The sequence below is a fragment of the Sus scrofa genome, chromosome 12 (genome assembly GCF_054392235.1).
Source record: "Sus scrofa isolate SSC_HxYL_T2T_F1_AM1 chromosome 12, Sscrofa_HxYL_maternal_Yorkshire_Landrace_v2.0, whole genome shotgun sequence".
Lineage (NCBI taxonomy): Eukaryota > Metazoa > Chordata > Mammalia > Artiodactyla > Suidae > Sus > Sus scrofa.
The window spans coordinates 14191335-14204714 of NC_139394.1; the positions used below are offsets into that span (position 1 = coordinate 14191335).

At 43.5% G+C, this 13380-nt stretch overlaps 1 protein-coding gene across 40 annotated transcripts in view; it reads left to right on the plus strand.

Annotated features, from left to right (window-relative positions):
* BPTF (bromodomain PHD finger transcription factor) overlaps positions 1-13380 on the plus strand; it is a 144301-nt gene that overhangs the window by 22142 nt on the left and 108779 nt on the right. For all 40 annotated transcript variants that reach the window (XR_014820917.1, XM_084983895.1, XM_084983902.1 and 37 more), the window contains exon 2: positions 6750-7572. Coding sequence is in view for 39 of the 40 variants with exons in the window: in XM_084983895.1 (XP_084840021.1) it covers positions 6750-7572 (823 nt within the window). In the remaining variant the exon portion in view is untranslated. The remainder of the gene's footprint in view (positions 1-6749; positions 7573-13380) is intronic.

A 13380-nucleotide genomic window follows, 5' to 3' on the forward strand; every position in this document is an offset into this window, starting at 1 on the left:
AGCATTTGTTATTCGTGGACTCATTAATGATGGCCATTCTGGGTGTCCCTGCTGTCATATGTAGTCCTTGACTATTCTTTGGAGTTCGATCAAATGAATGTTTCCACAATTTAATTATCCCCCCGTTGATGTACATTTTGGTTGTTTCCAGCTTGATTGGCTGCTTGCTTTCATTTTATTTTACTATATTTTATTTTATTTATTTTCTTTTTTGGCTGCCCGCAGCATATGGAGTTTCCAGGCTGGGGATCAGATCTGAGCTGCAGTTGTGACCTATGCCACAGCTGTGGCATTGCTGAGTCCTTTAACCCACTCTACTGGGTTGGGAATTGAACCTGCCTCCCAGGGCTGCAGAGATGCCACCAATCTCATTGTGTCACAGTGGGAACCCCAACTGCTTGCTTTTATAAACAATATTGAATGTTTTGCAAATGTGCCTTGGATGTTTTTCTAGAGAAGTGTTTTTCAAACAGTGGGCTGCAACCAGCATATTTTAAAAGCAGAGAGAGGAGTTCCCGTCATGGCTCAGTGGAAACAAATCCGACTAGGAACCATGAGGTTGTTGGTTCGATCTCTGACCTCAGTCAGTGGGTTAGGGATCTGGGGTTGCTGTGAGCTGTGGTGTAGGTCTCAGATGTGGCTCGGATCGTGTGTTGCTGTGGCTGTGGCATCGGCCGGCAGCTATAGCTCCGATTTTTAGACCCCTAGCCTGGGAACCTCCATAGGCCGCAGGTGTGGTCCTAGAAAAAAGACAAAAGACAAAGATAAAATAAAAGCAGAGAGAGAATAGAATGGAAAAGAAGATACTAGTATAAGAAGTAGTTTTGTGGAGCTTTTGTTTTGGGATAATGTGTGCCCCGGATTGAGATGTAAAATATATTTCTTTAGCTCATGGGCAAAATTTTGCAGACCCCACTCTCAGGGCTATGCCTGCGACCTTAACTTGACTGTTACCAAGTTCTCTAAAGTGGTGGTATCAGTTTACAGTCCTGCTGGCAGTATGCTGGTGTTTCTCTTGTTCTCTGTTCTTCCCCAAAGTTTGCTTGAATGGACTTTTTAAAAAAAATTTTGGCTGCATATGCAGCATATGAAAGTTCCTAGGCCAGGGATTAAACCCATGCCTCAGCAGCAACCCAAATCCACTGCAGTGACCACACTGGATCCTTAACCTGCTGTGCCACAAGAGAACTCTGGATGGACTTTTAAAGTTTTGTCCATGACGAGTGTGAAACAGTATCTCATTTTAGTTTCACTTGCCTTTTCCTGATAACTAGTGAGATTGACGTAAATCCATTTTTTTTTTTAAATACAGGAAAATTAATTTATCTGCTAGAAAGATCAGTGTTGAAAATGGTAATGAGTGTAATCCTCATTGGCCTATTATAAATTCATTTCCCTGAATAGTTGAAATGACTTGACTTGCTAATACTAGTGATTGACAGTTGATGGGCTTAAGTGGTTTAATTTTATGAGTTTTCTCTTTATACACTATAATCTCTGCTCAGTTCTGTAAACGTGAATCTTTGAACTTGGCATAATGACCTTATAGTTGTAGTCATATAAGACCATCAATAGCCGAGCTAGCAGCATCATTTTATTGATTTAAATATTAACATTTTTATATGTTTGCAGAGATGCCTGCCCAATGTTTTTCTTTTAAAATGTTATAATAAAAATAAATGCATGTGGTATTTTAAAATATAAAAGGGTAAAAAAATTAATCTTTCTTCCTTTCCTTTCCTTCATCTGTCCTCCCCAGGAGCAACTACTTCAAAAAGATTCGTGTATGCCCTCTTAGACATGTACTCTTTATTACTGCCCCCTTTTTTTGTTTCTAATTTCTTTTCTCAAATGATATTCTATTCATTGTTTTGTAGCTGGCTTTTTATTCTACTTAATAATATATCTTAAAGATTTTTTATTATAGCACATATGAATTTTACCTTGTTCTTTTCACCTGCTAGATCGGATTCTGTTGTCTAGATGTATCATAATTTATGATTTAAGTATTGATGTATATTTAGTTTAAAAAAAAGAAACCACAACATACATACAAAACTTCAGCTTGTATAAACTGTTGTCTTAAGTATTTTTGTCCTTATTTAAATGCATGGTGTTGGTGTCTTTATAGGACAACTTCCAGGAGGTAGAATTGCTGGGTCAAAAGTATAGGCATTCAGATAGATCTTTGTCAAATTGCCTTTTTAAAAATTGAACCAGTTATGCTTCAGAGTGAACTGGACCAGTATTTAATCTTTTTTAACTCTCAAAAGTGCTCGCATTGTTCAGTTTGTATATAATCATAGTTTGAACAGGCGCTGTTTTGTGGTTTTCAGCTGGATAATAGAAGGCAGAATTTGTGAACCTTTTTTTTTTTTTTTTTTTTGCCTTTCTCTTACCTCTGAAACTAACAGACTTTAGCTTAATATAAAGCCAAATGAACTGTTAAATATCAGAATAACACAATGGTAATCCAAAATTTTTCAAAATGTATGAAAGCTGATACTCTAAAATTAGACATTAAATTAGACGGTATTTCTGTTACTGCCTTGCAGAAGAATGCTATCAGCCATATCTCTTTTTAACATTAACTCTTCTCATTGATAATCTTTAAGGAGCAATTTACTGATTTTCTCCTTAAAAGATTTGTGTACAATGTCAGATACTGTTTTAATCAATACTCTTATTCGCAAGGGACAGAAAACCAACACATTCACTTAAGCAAAAGGGGACTGATTTTAGGTTTGTGTCACGTTGCACCTGAGACGAGTTACCAGTGCTTCTCTCTCACTTGTGCTTCTGTCTCTTGTCCTTACTCTGCTCCTCCACAAGGGAGGAAAGGGTGGATGAGCCACAGACAGCCTGGGCCACCTTCATGAAAAGAATAAGCTTCAGAGCTCTTCTCACTCGCATCTGAATAGAAAATCTCGCCTATGGCCGTACCATGCCCAACCATGCCCAACGCACCCGATCTCATGTAAATGTAAAATCCCAGGCAAGACCGCCTCCCTGCCCTGGGTCCTGTCCGCATGCAGTGCTGAGGAGATGGAGTACTGCAGTTGGGGGCCCCATCAGAATCACATGGCCTGGGAGAGGGGTCACTCTCTAAAGGCAATGATGCTGGCACATGTTTATAATGAAAGAACGTGCCAGATCTTTCTTTGGCATAAGAGTTGGGTGTTCAGTCAGGAAGAGGGAACAGATGCCATGAATTGGTGAATTATAATATATGGTAACAAATGGTGCAAAGAAAGCCCTGGGAATTTAGAAGACTTTGGGGGGAGTTAGAATAATCTTTTGGAGAAAGTGATACCAGAGTAAACTTTTAAGGTGGTGTGTTACATTCCACCCCAGGTGATTTCTTTCTTCATGAAGTCACTTTTATCCATCCTTTTCTTAGTTCTCACAGCCAGAGTCTGAATCCAGTTCTTTATCTTCTGGGTAATTGCAGAAGATGCCCTGTCTCTGGTCTGTTCCCCTTGTCCTATTCATTCATTGTATTCACTGAAGTCAGAGAGGTCTTTCTGGAACATTCCCCACATGTCCCTGCCTGCTCAGAAAACCTGTAACAACCTTCATTACTGCCAAAATAAAGTGCCGTACAAATGGCTAAACCTAGCATTTAAGAATCCCTGTGTGCTGGTGCTGTTAACTACTTTTCCAGCCTTGCCTTCCGTAATCCTTTGCGTGGGCTCTCTTTAACGGCATTTTGCATAGACGGCTGAGAGGAACTCAGGGATTGTTTCTATGAGCTAGTCTGTCTCCTTTGGTGACTAATGTTTCTCCCCTTTTATTTGAGGCTGTTCCTCTAGGTTCACCGTTCCCTTTCATCCTTTTCTACTTTCTTTCATCTATGCTTATGCAGATGAGACCCAAATGATTTCCAGAAGACAGTGAAATGGACTGAATTTACCATCATGGTGTGTATTACTAGTATGATGGTGGTTCTGTGAAAACTGCTTCTTTGTAGTAGATGGAAATTTGCTGAGATGGAGATGGTTTCTTTCTTTCTTTATGGGCTCACCCGGAGAGTCTGGCTCAGATTAATCCCTGCGACTATTTTCTATAGAAAGTAACGGATATAGTCCTTTTTTTTTTTTTTTTTTTGCTTTTCAGGATCACAGTTGTGATATATGGAAGATCCCAGGCTAGGGGTTGAATCAGAGCCGCGGCTGCTGGCCTATGCCACAGCCACAGCAACACCAGATCTGAGTTGTGTCTGCAACCTACACCACAGCTCAAAGCAATGTGGGATCCTTAACCCACTGAGTGAGGCCAGGGTTTGAACCTGAATCCTTAGGGATACTGGTTGGTTTTGTAACCTACTGAGCCACAATGGAGACTTCTGGATATAGTCTTATTTGGAAAATCTTCTTTCCAGTGAATGAGTTTTGGGGGTGCATTCTGTAAAATAGTGACTTTTTTTTTTGTCTTTCTACCTTTTCTAGGGTCGCTCCCGCAGCACGTGGAGGTTCCCAGACTAGGGAACCAGTCAAAGATGTAGCTGCCGGCCTACGCCAGAGCCACAGCAATGCAGGATCCAAGTTGCATCTGCAGTCTACGCCACAGCTCACTGCAACACCAGATCCTTAACCCACTGAGCAAGGCCAGGGATCAAACCCGCAACCTCATGGTTCCTACTCGCATTCGTTAACCACTGAGCCACGACAGTAACTCTGACCTTTTGTATTCTTTTTTTTTTTTTTTTTTTTTTTGTCCTTTGTTGTTGTTGTTGCTATTTCTTGGGCCGCTCCCGCGGCATATGGAGGTTCCCAGGCTAGGGGTTGAATCGGAGCTGTAGCCACCGGCCTAGGCCAGAGCCACAGCAACTCCAGATCCAAGCCGCGTCTGCAACCTACACCACAGCTCACGGCAACGCCGGATCCTTAACCCACTGAGCAAGGGCAGGGACCGAACCCGCAACCTCATGGTTCCTAGTCGGATTCGTTAACCAGTGGGCAACGACGGGAACTCCCCCTTTTGTATTCTTTAGCATACTTTCCTCCTGGTGCCATGTACTGTTTTAGTTTGTACATAATGAAAGTTAGCTGCAGGGGAGGAGTCACTTAAGAGGTGACCGGCAACCCAGAACTATGATTAATAAAATTTAATTGTACAAAAATGAATTTGATGTTAATTGATCTCATTAAAATTAATTCTAGTGTTTAAAAATACATTTCCTGGAGTTCCTGTCATGGCGCAGTGGTTAACGAATCCGACTAGGAACCATGAGGTTGCGGGTTCAGTCCCTGCCCTTGCTCAGTGGGTTAAGGAGCCGGCATTGCCGTGAGCTGTGGTGTAGGTTGCAGACGCGGCTCGGATCCCGCGTTGCTGTGGCTCTGGCCTAGGCCGGCGGCTACAGCTCCGATTTGACCCCTAGCCTGGGAACCTCCATATGCCGCGGGAGCAGCCCAAGAAATAGCAAAAAGACAAAAAAAAAAAAAAAAAGAAAAAAATACGTTTCCTAACATCATGTTCCTAAACATCGTTGGAAAGTAAAATAATAATAATACAGGCATAGCAGTTTAGGAGAAACAGGTTTCTTTCAACAAATTTTCTTATTAAAATACCTTATAGGAGTTCTCTTGTGGCACAGCAGGTTAAGGATCTGGTGCTGTCACTGCAGTGTCTCAGGTCGCTGCTGTGGCACAGGTTCCATCCCTGGCCTGGGAACTTCCACATGCCTTGGGCGTGGCCGAAAAGCAAAACCAAACCAAACCTCATAGATTGGTTGAGAGGATTTAGTGAGATCTGCGTGCTTCTTCCACACTGAGCTCTCGATGCGATCTATTGTTACATTTATTTACATGCATGCATAGTGCTGGATTGGACATCACTTCTCAGCACCTGCTGCTGCCTAATTTACATCTAAAAAGTATAATCTGTTGTCTCTTTCCTCCCCACGTCTCCCCCGTGCGGAACCTGCTTCTCTCTTCCTTACGCCTTCCTTTCGGTCTCAGCCCTCACCCTGTGCTTCAGTGTGGAACTCCCCCTTCCGGGGCTCTCAGGAAGTCCGTCTTACAGAGGAAAAGGGGTGCTGCACCGGAGGACTTCCTGTCTGGTTGCTGAGAGGCATTTCTGAGTGCAGCCGACACCGTGTGAGACCTCTTGCGCCTCTTCTCTTCCGTGGAGATGTTTTTCTCTCATTTATGTTTTTGTCAGATCTTTCCCAAATGCACTGTTATTGTTTATCATGGATACCTGTTAAGGCCTCTAGGTAGTTGAGAATTGAGCATAATCAGAATTTTTTAACTTCTAGTTTGGAAACTTTGAATTTAGATTTTCTGTGGACCTAAAGATTAGAGCTAAATCTTGCTTCTTGGTATTATTTTTAACTTGATGGTAGTAGAAAAATATATCTTCTCTCTCTCTCTTTTTTTTTTTTTTTTTTTTTTTTTGCTTTTTAGGGCCGCACCCACAGCATATGGAGCTTCCCAGGCTAGGGGTCGAATTGGAGCTGCAGCTGCTGGCCTATGCCACAGCCACAGCCACAGCCACACAGGATCTGAGCCACATCTGTGACCTACACCACAGCTCACGGCAACGCAGGATCCTTAACCCACTGAGTGAGGCCAAAGATGGAACCCGCATCCTCACGGATCCTCGTCGGATTCGATAACTGCTGAGCCCCGACAGGAACTCCATCTCATCTCTTTTTTGAAGTATATGTCCAAATAGAAAAACCGGGAAACTCTTAGTTTGTAGCAATGATGCATTGTTTTCTAATTATCCTGTTTCTTTACTTACAGGTAGGCGAAAACCAAGAGTACATCGGCCTCGTTCTCCAATATTGGAAGAAAAAGACATCCCACCCCTTGAATTTCCCAAGTCCTCTGAGGATTTAATGGTGCCTAACGAGCATATAATGAATGTTATTGCCATTTATGAGGTACTGCGGAACTTTGGCACGGTTTTAAGGTTGTCTCCTTTTCGATTTGAGGACTTCTGTGCTGCTCTGGTGAGTCAAGAGCAGTGCACACTTATGGCGGAGATGCACGTCGTGCTTTTGAAGGCAGTTTTGCGCGAAGAAGACACTTCCAATACCACCTTTGGACCTGCTGATCTGAAAGATAGCGTGAACTCCACGCTGTATTTCATCGATGGCATGACGTGGCCGGAGGTGCTGCGGGTGTACTGTGAGAGTGACAAGGAGTACCACCATGTGCTTCCTTACCAGGAAGCAGAGGACTACCCTTATGGACCAGTGGAGAACAAGATCAAAGTTCTGCAGTTCCTAGTCGATCAGTTTCTTACCACAAATATCGCCCGTGAGGAATTGATGTCCGAAGGGGTGATCCAGTACGACGACCACTGTCGGGTGTGTCACAAACTCGGGGATTTGCTTTGCTGTGAGACCTGCTCAGCAGTGTACCATTTGGAATGTGTGAAGCCACCTCTCGAGGAGGTGCCAGAGGATGAATGGCAGTGTGAAGTCTGTGTGGCACACAAGGTGCCCGGTGTGACTGACTGCGTTGCTGAAATCCAAAAAAACAAACCATATATTCGGCATGAGCCTATTGGATACGACAGAAGTCGGAGGAAATACTGGTTCTTAAACCGAAGACTCATAATGTAAGTAAATCGGGTCTTCATTTTTGTCTGTATTTAAAATTAAGTCAGTGCCCTTCATGACTGATGTAGCAGAGCTGTGCTGCTGATGTGTTATAAACCTCTGTGGTTAAACGAAGGGTTGTGTAGTTCACTGGTTTCTAACTTGAAGGAATATGTGCATTAAAAGGTTTTAAATTTTCAAGGAAAGAAGGGTGTGTGAAAAAAAGCAAAACACACACCATTGTATTCAGTGCCTGGAATGCCACCTGCCACTCGGGACCTGCCCTGTTAGAGTCCCTGCGGCCCACCTGGAGGTAGTCTCCATTCCTAGTTTAGGTGTTAATGGTTTCCTTGCTTTTTTTTTTTTAAGTTTTACTGTATCTGTATATAAAATGGAGCAGCAAGGAGTTCCCGTTGTGGCTCAACAGTTTACGAACCTGACTAGTAACCATGAGGTTGCAAGTTCAATCCCTGGCCTTGCTCAGTAGGTTAAGGATCCAGCATTGCCATGAGCTATGGTGTAGGTCGCAAGACACAGCTTGGATCTGGCGTTGCTGTGGCTGTGGTGTAGGCTGGTATCTGTAGCTCCAGTTCAACCCCTAACCTGGGAACCTCCATGTGCTGTGAGTGTGTCCCTAAAAAAATAAAATGAAATAATAAAATGGAGCAGCAAGAACAAACCACCTAAGGCAAGATCAGTGGTGCCATTATTGAGTGTAATCTTCCCAGAGACGATAAGCCCAACAGACTTATCATGGTCAGAGTCTGGCTTGTGCTTTTTCCTAAGAGTTTTCAAGAGATTCTTGCAGGCAGGACAGTGGCAAGGTCAGCAGGAAGTCAGGTAAAGCAGAGTTTACTGGTCAGCATCTCTGGCAGGAGTTCAGCGTGGACTTGGTGTTGGACATCTTGTGTGGTCAGAGGGAGTGGGCTACTTTGTATTTTCAGCTTCTAAAGTGTCCAGAGCCTTCTTCAAACTCTCAAATGTAGGTCAGATCAGATATTTGTGGTGGGGTGAAGTGAAAGAGCATGCATGGAGAGAGGAGAAGGAACTTCTTTAGCACATGGTCTGGACAGGCCAGATAGAAGTGTCTGAGCCAGGCTCACCCTTAGTTTTTATTTTCATTTTTTTTTCTCCTTTTTGGCTGCCCCATGGCATTCGGAGTTCCCAGGCCAGGAATCAGATCTGAGCCACAGTTGCAACCTGGGCCACAGTGGCGGCAACGCCAGATCCTTCAGCCCACTGTGCTGGGCTGGGGATCGAAACTGTGTCCTGGATCTGCAGAGACACTGCCAGTCCTGTTGCACCACAGCAGGCGCTCCTCACCCTTAGTTTTTAAAGATGGTGCAGAATAAACAGAATTTCAGAATTTTGTATATTTGTCTTCTTACAGTATTGCTGTTGAGAAACATAAATCCATTCATTGATTCTTTGTATGTGACCAGTTTGGACTTATGCTGAAGCTTATAGAATCTTCTTTTTGCCTTCATTGTTCTGCAGTTTTCTTGTTTTTTTGTCTTTTTAGGGCTGCACCCACAGCATATGCAAGTTCCCAGGCTCGGGGTCAAACTGGAGCTGCAGCTGCAGGCCTACACCACAGCTACAGCAACACAGGATCCGAGCTGAGCCTATGACCTACACCACAGCTCATGGCAATGCTGGATCCTTAACCCACTGAGCAAGGCCAGGGATCGAACCTGCAACTTCATGGTTACTAGTTGGGTTCGTTACCGCTGAGCCACAACGGGAACTCCTGGTGTACACTTTCTGTGTGACAGTTGAGTCAGTTCTGAGGACTTCTCCTGAGGACTTTGTTCTCTCCTTTTTCCTGTCATTTTATCTTCACCTATTATTTTATCGATGTTGGACTTCCTGTTTTGGTCTCCTGATTTTCTTATCTTTTCTCTCCAGTTTTCTTCTTCAGAGTGTGTGTCTGTGTGTGTACATATGTATGTAAACATACTTAGTGTGCATATATATATGTATGTGAAAATGTGTGTCGCTTAGTTTTTCTAGGTTTCCTTATCTTCAAGCCCTACTCTTTGGTTTTTCTTTTTTGCTCACATATTTTCATTTCCTAAGAGCTCTTTTGTTTTTAAAATGGTCTTATTTTTTGGAAAGTTCCTGGGCCAGGGATCAAACTTGCACCACAGCAGTAACGATGCCGGATCCTTAACCTACTGTGCTGAGCTGGGAATCAAACCTCTGGAGCACTGGGAGCCCAGTGCTCCAGAGATGTTGCTGATCCTGTTGTGCCACAGCAGGAACTCCATCATCCTCCTTTTTAAAAAATAAAATAAAATGCTGTTTTTTTGGTTTTTTTTTCCTGGAAATAATACTTCCTTTTATTTTTGGGGATATTATTGGTAGTTTTTTTGATGTGTATTTTTCCTCAGGGCATGGTCCTTTTCCTTTTTTTCTTTCCTTTTCTTTTTCTTTTTTTTTTTTTTTTTGATTTTTAGGGCTGCATCCACGACATTTGGAGGTTCCCAGGCTAAGGGTCCAATTAGAGCTGTAGCCACCAGCCAACACCATAGCCACAGCAATGCAAGATCCAAGCAGCATCTGCTGCCTACACCACAGCTCACAGAAACACTGTGTCCTTAACCCACTGAGCAAGGCCAGGGATTGAACCTTTGTCCTCATGGATGCTAGGCAGACTGGTTAACCACTGAGCCATGATGGGAACTCCTGGTCCTTTTTCTTACAGGCTGCTGCTTCCTGGCGTTTGTGTTGGTGTGTCTCTTCCATCCTCTGATATCTATTAATCCATGATTTTCTGCTTCTGATTAACATTGCTGGATTCTACAGCTGATTAGAAGTTCTGAGCAGGTGGGTAGGCAGTGTCAATTTTGAGCTTAGTCATAGGGTGATTTTCTTAGTCTTTTTTCTCAGTGATCCCTCATGTCACTTACTATTTTTAGTTTCATCTTGAGCTGGTCAAGTGGTATCCTGTTTGCAGCATGAGGGTCTCGCCGGCTAATTGGTGGAGGCAGGCAGCATTTACCAGGCATACAGCGTTTGCTGTGTGCAGAGCTACTCAGGACTTTGATTTGCTCTAGCACCTTCGTTCACACCTGCTGCTGGTGTCCACTGGTCCCGAGAACTTCAGTGTTATCTCCTAAGGAGACCACCTTTAGTGGCTCGGCAAGTGGTCTACAGATCTGTTCCTAAAACCACTTTCAAGCCCCGTTCTGCTGTCAGTACTCCCCTTCTCAGTTCAGAAGTGTCTTTTTGAAGATTGTAATTTGGGTTCTGGTTTTGCTCTTTATGTTTCAGATTGGGCTTTCTTGGTTGTGCCAAAGGCTGTTACTGTTCATTTGCCTTCTTGCTTCCCCCAATTTTTTGTTCTTATTTTCTCTATACTTATGTAAGTTTAGGTCTTTATTTATTTATTTTTTGGTCTTTTTGCCTTTTCTAGGGCCGCTCCTGAGGCATATGGAGGTTCCCAGGCTAGGGGTCTAATCGGAGCTGCCGGCCTACTCCAGAGCCACAGCAACTCGGGATCCAAGCCGAGTCTGTGACCTACACCACAGCTCACGGCAACTTGGGATCCTTAACCCACTGAGCAAGGCCAGAGATTGAACCTGAATCCTCATGGATGCTAGTTAGGTTCATTAACTGCTGAGCCACGGGAACTCTGGATTAGTTATTTTTAAAAATTTGTATAATTTTTTTTCTTGCTCCCTTACCTCAGGATATCTGGTCACGGTGTTTATTTTTTTTCTTTCTTCAGCTGAACCCGAGGCATATGGAAGCTCTCTGGCTAGGGGTTGAATCAGAGCTGCAGTTGCCAGCCTCTACCACAGCCACAACAACACTGGATCCAGGGTTCTTCTATGACCTAAGCTTCAGCTTGTGGCAATGCCAGATCCTTAACCCACTGAGCAAGACCAGGGATTGAACCTGCATCTTCAGGTTCAACCTTAACCTGCTGAGCCACAGTGGGAGCTCCTGGTCATGGTGTTCATTGTGCCGCCTTTCTCACATCGTGATGTAGAGGTTGTGGCATGGAAACCTGTGTTGCACATTTCTAGTGGAGATTCAACTGTAACCACATTTTGGCTTGGAGTTTAATGCAGTCTTACATTCTGAATGAAGAGTCCGTGACACTGCCTTTCAGGGAGCCTGGTGCTCGTACTCTCTAGACTTTGACAGTCCCTATTCACTCAGTCTCGTATGCCTTCCCCAAAAGGCTCAGAGCCTTCAGGATTGCGTGAGCAAATCAGGCAGTAAGTGAAATGTAGTCTCTGCTCCTGTTCTCCCATTCTTATGTTCCCTTCCCTGTCCTGCCTTGCCTCGCCCTTTTTGGGTATTCATTTTCACTGCCTCTCACTTCTTTCCCTGTGCTGCCTTAGAGGGCCCCAGAGATGGCACAGGTGCTTTGTTCACATAGAGCTAGACCCCGACGTCTGTAAGGCTTATTACACAATAACTATGTGTGACGGTCTAGACCATGGTGTTAGGGACATACAAGTGGAACTAGTTTGCTGATGGATTAGTAATAACAGAGGCCAATAGCAACATTTATTGAGCACTTAATATGTGCCTTACGGTGTTCTAATGAGCATTTTATACATTTTTCATTAATCCTCACAACCACCCAGTAATATAGGTACTTTTTTTGTTTTGTTTATTTTTATTTCTTATTTATTTATTTTTATGGCTGCACCTGGGCCATATGGAAGTTACCAGGTCAGGGATTGAAGCTAAGCCACAGCTGCAACCTATGCCACAGCTGCAGCAACACCAGATCTTAGCCCACTGAATTGGATCAGGGATTGAACCTGTGCTGCCACAGAGGCAACGCCAGGTCCTTAACCCACTGTCCCACAGTGGAAACTCCTTGTGTGCATTTTATAGGTAAGGAACTGAACCTCTGAGAATTTAAGTAACTTGCTCTAGAACTTGCCCAAGACTCTATGTATGGCTATTAGGAAGTAGGACTTAGATTTTATTTTATTTTTCTATGACTTCTTTATAAGATTTTTTTTTTTAATGGCTGCGTCCAAGGCATATAGAAATTCCCAGGCTAGGAGTTGAATCAGAGCTACAGCTGCGGGCGTATGCCACAGCCACAGCCACAGCAGCGCCAGATCCGAGCTGCGTCTGTGACCTACACTGCAGCTCATGGCAACGCCGGGTTCTTAACCCAGTGAGCAAGGCTAGGGATTGAACCCACATGCTCATGGATACTAGTTGGATTCTTAACCTGCTGAGCCACAATGGGACCTCTGAGAATATATATATATATATATATATAATATGGCCACAATGGGACCTCTGAGAATATATATATATATATATTATATGGCCACAATGGGACCTCTGAGAATATATATATATATATATATTATATGGCCACACTCTTGGCATATGGAAGTTCCCAGGCTAGAGGTTGAGTCGGAGCTGCAGCTGCCGGCCTACACCACAGCAATAGCAACTCGGGATCCAAGCCGCATCTGCGACCTACACCACAGCTCAGGGCAATGCCAGATCCCCAACCCACTGAGTGAGGCCACTTATCAAACCCTCATCCTTATGGATCCAAGTCGGGTTTGTTACTGCTGAGCCATTCTTGGGAACTCCTTTGAGAATATTTTTAATAACTACTTTTATACTGTAGTCTGGTTTCCAAACCATCATCATGAAGTCTGCAACTTGCATTATGTTAGCTGGTAAAAATCAATGCTTATAATTGAGAGGAGAAAGATAGTGTGATGGATTTGGCTCTATCAAGACTGGGTACTTTAAAAATTGGAAATGAAGGCATTTTTAGAAAATATGAAATAAAGTGATATTCCAAAAAAGTTCTGTTTCCTGGCAAGTGT